Source organism: Amaranthus tricolor, chromosome 16, assembly GCF_026212465.1.
Source record: "Amaranthus tricolor cultivar Red isolate AtriRed21 chromosome 16, ASM2621246v1, whole genome shotgun sequence".
In the NCBI taxonomy this organism is placed as follows: domain Eukaryota; kingdom Viridiplantae; phylum Streptophyta; class Magnoliopsida; order Caryophyllales; family Amaranthaceae; genus Amaranthus; species Amaranthus tricolor.
In genome coordinates this window covers 6,222,415-6,228,910 of record NC_080062.1, presented here as the reverse complement: position 1 = coordinate 6,228,910, position 6,496 = coordinate 6,222,415, and the positions used below count along the sequence as shown (strand labels likewise).

General features: G+C 33.5%; 9 protein-coding genes across 9 annotated transcripts in view; 1 reads left to right on the top strand and 8 right to left on the bottom strand.

The window, feature by feature from the left end:
* Window positions 1-6: 6 nt before the first annotated feature.
* Window positions 7-1,561, top strand: LOC130803177 (cytochrome b6-f complex subunit 4). The gene is made up of 2 exons (XM_057667352.1): window positions 7-234; window positions 999-1,561. Exons 1-2 carry the CDS (start codon window positions 227-229, stop codon window positions 1,471-1,473), a joined length of 483 nt encoding a protein of 160 aa, XP_057523335.1. The 5' UTR covers window positions 7-226; the 3' UTR covers window positions 1,474-1,561.
* LOC130803156 (DNA-directed RNA polymerase subunit alpha) lies at window positions 1,228-2,628 on the bottom strand. The gene has a single exon (XM_057667333.1). The coding sequence runs from the start codon at window positions 2,626-2,628 to the stop codon at window positions 1,618-1,620; it is 1,011 nt and encodes a 336-aa protein (XP_057523316.1). The 3' UTR covers window positions 1,228-1,617.
* On the bottom strand, window positions 1,641-5,269 carry LOC130803187 (50S ribosomal protein L16, chloroplastic). Its single transcript, XM_057667363.1, has one exon. The coding sequence runs from the start codon at window positions 5,267-5,269 to the stop codon at window positions 4,910-4,912; it is 360 nt and encodes a 119-aa protein (XP_057523346.1). The 3' UTR covers window positions 1,641-4,909.
* On the bottom strand, window positions 2,697-4,784 carry LOC130803182 (50S ribosomal protein L14, chloroplastic). The gene has a single exon (XM_057667358.1). The coding sequence runs from the start codon at window positions 4,782-4,784 to the stop codon at window positions 4,419-4,421; it is 366 nt and encodes a 121-aa protein (XP_057523341.1). The 3' UTR covers window positions 2,697-4,418.
* LOC130802465 (30S ribosomal protein S11, chloroplastic) lies at window positions 2,700-3,116 on the bottom strand. The gene has a single exon (XM_057666482.1). The coding sequence runs from the start codon at window positions 3,114-3,116 to the stop codon at window positions 2,700-2,702; it is 417 nt and encodes a 138-aa protein (XP_057522465.1).
* Window positions 3,382-3,732, bottom strand: LOC130803186 (translation initiation factor IF-1, chloroplastic). Its single transcript, XM_057667362.1, has one exon. The coding sequence runs from the start codon at window positions 3,730-3,732 to the stop codon at window positions 3,499-3,501; it is 234 nt and encodes a 77-aa protein (XP_057523345.1). The 3' UTR covers window positions 3,382-3,498.
* Window positions 3,857-4,261, bottom strand: LOC130802464 (30S ribosomal protein S8, chloroplastic). Its single transcript, XM_057666481.1, has one exon. It carries the CDS (start codon window positions 4,259-4,261, stop codon window positions 3,857-3,859), a length of 405 nt encoding a protein of 134 aa, XP_057522464.1.
* A 263-nt stretch (window positions 5,270-5,532) lies between the features above and the next one.
* The window catches only part of LOC130803170 (50S ribosomal protein L22, chloroplastic-like), a 2,188-nt gene continuing 1,224 nt past the window's right edge, over window positions 5,533-6,496 (bottom strand). The window contains exon 1 of the mRNA XM_057667347.1: window positions 5,533-6,496. This exon is cut by the window's right edge and continues 1,224 nt beyond it. The gene's annotated coding sequence lies outside the window, so the exon portion shown is untranslated.
* Window positions 6,199-6,496, bottom strand: part of LOC130803166 (30S ribosomal protein S3, chloroplastic) — an 896-nt gene continuing 598 nt past the window's right edge. The window contains exon 1 of the mRNA XM_057667343.1: window positions 6,199-6,496. This exon is cut by the window's right edge and continues 598 nt beyond it. Within this exon, the coding sequence (XP_057523326.1) occupies window positions 6,438-6,496 (59 nt within the window). The 3' untranslated portion in view covers window positions 6,199-6,437.

Here is a 6,496-nt window from a genome sequence, read left to right as displayed (position 1 = left end):
GGGTATTTCTGGGCCCTTATAGAATAGCAAAGTTCTATCATAGCTATTTGTAATCAATCATTTATCACTTGTAGAAAGAACAACAGTATTTCATTGCTACATGTATGGATTATTATTTTCAATAATCCATGTATTTGGACATTTTCCTTCAACTCCATAATTTTGTATTTAGTTATTTAACATAACATCACTAGTTGAAGGTAATTCTCCGAAATTAAAATGGATTATGGGAGTGTGTGACTTGAACTATTGATTAGGCCGTGCAGGTATATCTTCTTTTCTGCCACATTGAAATTCATAATCCAATGTGTCTTTTGTCCAACCACCATATAAGTAAGTTTTATATAGAGGGTAGGCTGGTTCCTTTGAAGAAATTCTATTCTATGATCAACCCTGAATCATGTCATGCATGAAGAGGCTCCGTAAGATCCAGTTGAATGTTTGATTTTGCATGATATAACCCAGATTTTTTTCATTTTTTTAATATATATATTTTCTATTAACTAATAGTTTGAATAGTATTGAAATGCATTCATTTCCTCGGCATTGACCTGATCTATGATACTATCGGAGTGAAACAAGGGATCTAAAGAACAATAGAGACTGGCTATATTAGTAACAAGTGAACCCTTTGATTTGTAATATATGTAATTCTACATTTTATAGAAACTCAAAATCTCCAAATAGTTTGGAAATAAACAACAATCACAAGGTATGAGACGACCCAAAAAGCATTTGATCATAATAAACTTTGTAAGCCTACTTGGGTATTGAGCTTTTATTTGTAAGAGCGAAATTCCTTTCTTTCCATGGATAAGTATGACTTCGGAAAGGGAGGTTTAAGAAAGGGGTTCTTACAGAGAACCTTTTATATGGATAAAATATATTATGGATCCATTTGGTTCTTTTAATTCTTGCTCGAGCCGGATGATGAAAAATTATCATGTCCGGTTCTTTCGGGGGATGAATTGAATCTATAAGAATTCACCTATCCTAATAACAAAAAAACCTGACTTAAATGATCCTGTATTAAGAGCTAAATTAGCGAAAGGTATGGGGCATAATTATTATGGGGAGCCCGCATGGCCTAATGATCTTTTATATATTTTTCCTGTAGTGATTTTAGGTACTATTGCGTGTAACGTAGGATTAGCGGTTTTAGAACCATCAATGATTGGTGAGCCGGCGGATCCGTTTGCAACTCCTTTGGAAATATTACCTGAATGGTATTTCTTTCCTGTATTTCAAATACTTCGTACAGTACCAAATAAGTTATTAGGCGTTCTTTTAATGGTTTCAGTACCTGCGGGATTACTAACAGTTCCTTTTTTAGAGAATGTGAATAAATTCCAAAACCCATTTCGTCGTCCAGTAGCTACAACTGTTTTTTTGGTTGGTACTGTAGTAGCCCTTTGGTTAGGTATTGGAGCAACATTACCCATTGATAAATCCCTAACTTTAGGTCTTTTTTAAATTGATTCAATTGTGAAATAACACAAGGTCTGTATCTAGGGAATAGTCGCTTCAAAGTGAATTTTCCCTAGATACATCTATTCAATTGAATTTTGTATTGAATTCATTTTTTGATCCAGTCTGGAAAATTCAATCAATTTTTTGTCATTTTTTTTTTTTTAAATCAATTACGAAATGTTTTTCTAAAGTGCCAAATATTTGTTTTATATCTTCTATATGAAAATCCGCCATTTTAATAAGATCTTCTTGACTGTTATTCAAAAGGTCCAATAATGTATGTATATTGGATTTTTTGAGGCAATTGTAGATCCTAGGTGGCAATTCTAATTGGTCAATAAAAATATATTTCAATGCTATTTTTTTTTTGTTTTTCCTTATTTCAGCCAATCTATTGTGAAAGGTAAAAAGGGGTAAAGAAATTTTGTGTTGATTGTCCTCTAAATATAAGTTTTCTTCTTCTGCATGTAGAAAGGGAATAAATAAATCAATTAAATTCCGGGAGGCTTCATAAAGTGCTTCTTTCGGGGTTAAACTGCCGTTTGTCCATATTTCGAGAAAAAGTATCTCTTGTTTTTCATTCCCATTTCCATAAGAATGAATACTATGATTCACATTTCGAATAGGCATGAATAGAGCATCTATAGGATAACTTCCATCTTGAAAGTTATTTTGCGCTTTTATCTGATATCCGCGATTTCTCTCGAGTTGTAATCCAATACACAAATCAATTGGTTCCGTCAAGCTAGCTATATGCTGTGTATTGTCAACTATTTCTACATAAGGGGGCAAGATGATATCTTGAGCAGTTACACATCTGGGGCCCCTAACACAAATAGACGCTTCGCAAGTTCCATATAGATTACTTCTCAATACTATTTCTTTCAAATTCAGTAAAATTTCGTGTACTGATTCTTGAATACCTACTATGTTAGAGTATTCGTGCGGTATTTTATCAAATTTTGCACGTGTGATACATGTTCCTTCTATTTCGCCAAGTAACGCTCTTCGCATCGCGATGCCTATTGTATCAGCTTGGCCTTTCATAAGTGGAGAGAGAATAAAGCGTCCATAATAAAGACATTTACTATCTGTTCTTGATTCAACACATTTCCACTGCAGTGTCCGAGTAGATACTCTTATTTTCTCTCGAACCATAGTAATATTTTACAAAATTGATCATATCTTTGAATCATTTATTTCTCTTGAAATCCCTTCAATTCTTATTTCTACACGCGTCTTTTTTTAGGAGGTCTACAGCCATTATGTGGCATAGGGGTTACGTCTCGTACGAAACTTAATAGTATACCGCTTCTACGAATAGCCCGTAATGCTGCATCTCTTCCGAGACCGGGACCTTTTATCATGACTTCTGCTCGTTGCATACCTTGTTCCACTACTGTACGAATAGCATTTCCTACTGCGGTTTGAGCTGCAAAAGGTGTCCCTCTTTTTGTACCCCTGAATCCACAAGTACCGGCAGAAGCCCAAGAAACCACTCGACCTCGTACATCTGTAACAGTCACAATGGTATTATTGAAACTTGCTTGAACATGAATAACACCCTTTGGTATTTTCCGTGCACTTTTACGCGAATTAATACGTCCATTTCTCCGTGAACCTGTTTTTGGTATAGGTTTTGCCATATTTTATCATCTCATAAATATGATTCAAAGATATATGGATATATCCATTTCATGTCAAAACAAATCCGTCATTTTTTTTCAGCAATAAAATATTTTAGCAATTATTTTAGTATTTTAGAAAGATCATTAGTATATAGTTTAGTAGAATGATTATCCTTGTCGTTGTTTATGTTTTGGGTTAGAACAAATTACTATAATTCGTCCCCGTCGGCGAATCAGTCGACATTTTTCACAAATTTGACGAACAGAAGCCCTTATTTTCATATTTGTTATTCTTTAGTTTTAATTTTGAATCTATTTTTTGGAAGAAAATAAGTTTCGTGATATTTTGAACCTTGAATTCTATTTTTGTAGAAAGGAATAAGGAATGTTGAAAAACGGCTTAATCGTTTGAATCTTTGTTGCGGAGTCTATAAATTATACGACCTCTGGTTGAATCATAACGGCTTACTTCAATCTTAACTCTATCTCCCGGTAGGATTCGTATAGAACTACGTCGTATCCTTCCCGAAACATAACCTAGAATCAGATCTTCATTATCTAAACGAACCCAGAACATACCATTAGGAAGTGATTCAGTAATCAAACCTTCATGAATCCATTTTTGTTCTTTCATTTCAGATAAAACCCCCTTAAAGTATCAACTAATAGAGGAGTGATATTAGACAAGCCTTTTTTTTTCTTTTTTTGTTCCCAAATAGGAAATATTGGATCCAATTCGGATATTAATATTCTAGGGATTACCATATATAACATAAAATTTCTCCGCCAATTCCTTCTAGTCGAGCTTCCCGATCCGTCATTATACCTCGAGAGGTAGAAAGAATTGCAATCCCCATTCCACCTAAAATTCTAGGAATTCGTTGATAGTTAGAATAGATTCGTAGACCAGGTCGACTGATCCTTTTTAAATAGAAAGTATTTCTATAAGCCCCTTTCTTATTTCTTCTATGTCGCAGCGTTAAAACCAAAAAAGTTTTATCTCTTTCTTGATGTTTTCTCGCATTTTCAATGAAACCTTCTCGTAAAAGTATTTTAACAATGTTTTCGGTGATGTTAGTAGATACTATTCGAACCGTTCCTTTTCTATTCATGTCAGCATTTCGTATAGAAGTTATTATATCAGCAATAGTGTCCCTACCCATAATGAACTAAAATCGGTGGTGTCCCAAAAATTTGATATAATCAACATGTTATTAGTTTCTTTTTAATTAAAAAATGAAAAAATTTAAAATGAAAGGTATATACGTGATACACAATCTACTATGATTGAAATTCATTCAAATGCCTTAGATTATCATTTTATAATACCTCAGGAGCTAATGAAACTATTTTAGTAAATTTTTGTCTCAATTCCCGGGCAATCGCACCAAAAATTCGAGTTCCCTTTGGATTTCCTTCTTGATCAATAATAACTGCGGCATTGTCATCATATCGTATTATCATGCCGTTGTCGCGTTTGAGTTCTTTACAGGTACGTACAATTACAGCTCTGATCACTTCGGATCTTTCTAAGGGCGTATTAGGTATTGCTTCTTTGATCACAGCAACAATAACGTCACCAATACGAGCATATCGACGATTGCTAGCTCCTATGATTCGAATACACATCAATTCTCGAGCCCCGCTGTTGTCTGCTACATTCAAAAGGGTCTGAGGTTGAATCATATTTTATTTTTATCTGTTCTTTCAATGCAAAACTAAATGCAAAAGGTGAAAAAGAAATATTGTTTGTCCAAAAAAACTTCCACTTGGTGTTATCCAAAAGATCCATTTCCTTTAGTTCTATATTCTTATCCTGAAATAATGAATTGAGTTCGTATAGGCATTTTTGATGCCGCTATTGTGATAGCTCTTCGGGCTACATTTTCTGCTACTCCGCTTATTTCATAAAGTATTCGACCTGGTTTGACAACAGCTACCCAATATTCGGGAGATCCTTTCCCCGAACCCATACGGGTTTCTGCGGGTCTTACTGTAACAGGTTTGTCAGGAAAAACGCGGACCCATATTTTTCCACCGCGACGTGCATTTCGTGTCATTGCTCGTCGCCCGGCTTCTATTTGTCTAGACGTGATCCAAGCGGGTTCAAGTGCCTGAAGAGCATATCTTCCGAAACAAATACGATTACCCCGATAAGATATTCCCTTCATTCTTCCTCTATGTTGTTTACGGAATCGAGTTCTTTTGGGGTTATAGTTGATGGTTCCTTTGTAATTCCATCTCTACTGCAGAACTGGACGTGAGAGTTTCTTCTCATCCGGCTCCTCGCGAATTAAAAAATGGAAATTTCATTTTTTAAATGTCTATTTTTATATAATATATAATAAATAATTAAGATATATATGTAAAAATATAATACACTGAATCAATGAATTCTTTTTTATTCATCTAGTTTACTAAATATTTTATTCTATTCTTTTTTTTTTTATTGAATTCCTTGTATTTTAACAATTGAATATGAGAATGAAAAAAAAAAAAAAGAATTTTCGTGGGCGAATATTTACTCTTTCAATAGCTATTTCGAGTGTAGAGTTAGCTTATAATTTTTCAGAATATATGAATTGTCCTCTGGTTCGTTCCGCCATCCTTTCCAATGAATTATCAGAATTCATTTTCAAGTGAATCTTATGTATTCATGGGTTCCGTCGTTCCCATCGCTTCTTGATTAATGGTTAGGTCTGAATTCTACAATGGAGCTTTTGTTTTTCCACCAACCCCCTTAGTCGTTATTGGCTCTAAGCTCTTATTTTTTTGTTCTATAGAACAGATTCATATCATATAATTTTGTTTGAATCTGTATTGATGCTTTAATTACATTTTCTTTTATGAGATGTTCAAAGACCTTACATATTGGAATTATATCTTTTATATTAGATTCATTTTTTTCTTTCTCTCATCTTTCCATTTACCGGTATCCTTTTTTCTTTTTTGTATTTTAATTTTCTTTGACAGTAAATCTAATGAATTGTTTATGTCAAAAAAATTCAGTTGCTACAATGATAGGACTAAAATAGTATATCTTGACTGTTTCTTTGGATCCAGATAATGTGATGCGATGAGTTGGTTATTAGTTCTATAATTTTTAGTTCATACTTGGTACTATAACTTTAACTTTCTTTTTTTAGTCTTAATTTTAACAAAAACCAACGAGTCACACACTAAGCATAGCAATTATATCAAAAGGTAAATTTTATTTTTATTAAACCTTATGGGATTAAAAATTAGAATTGATTGGATGGAAAAAAGAATCAAAAAGGGTTGCCATTTTTTTGTTCCATCGTTCCATCGAAACAGAAAGACAAGTCAACTAAAGGTTTTTTATTCTTCGTCTATAAATATCCAAATTTTGATACCCAATACCCCATAGATAGTTCGAA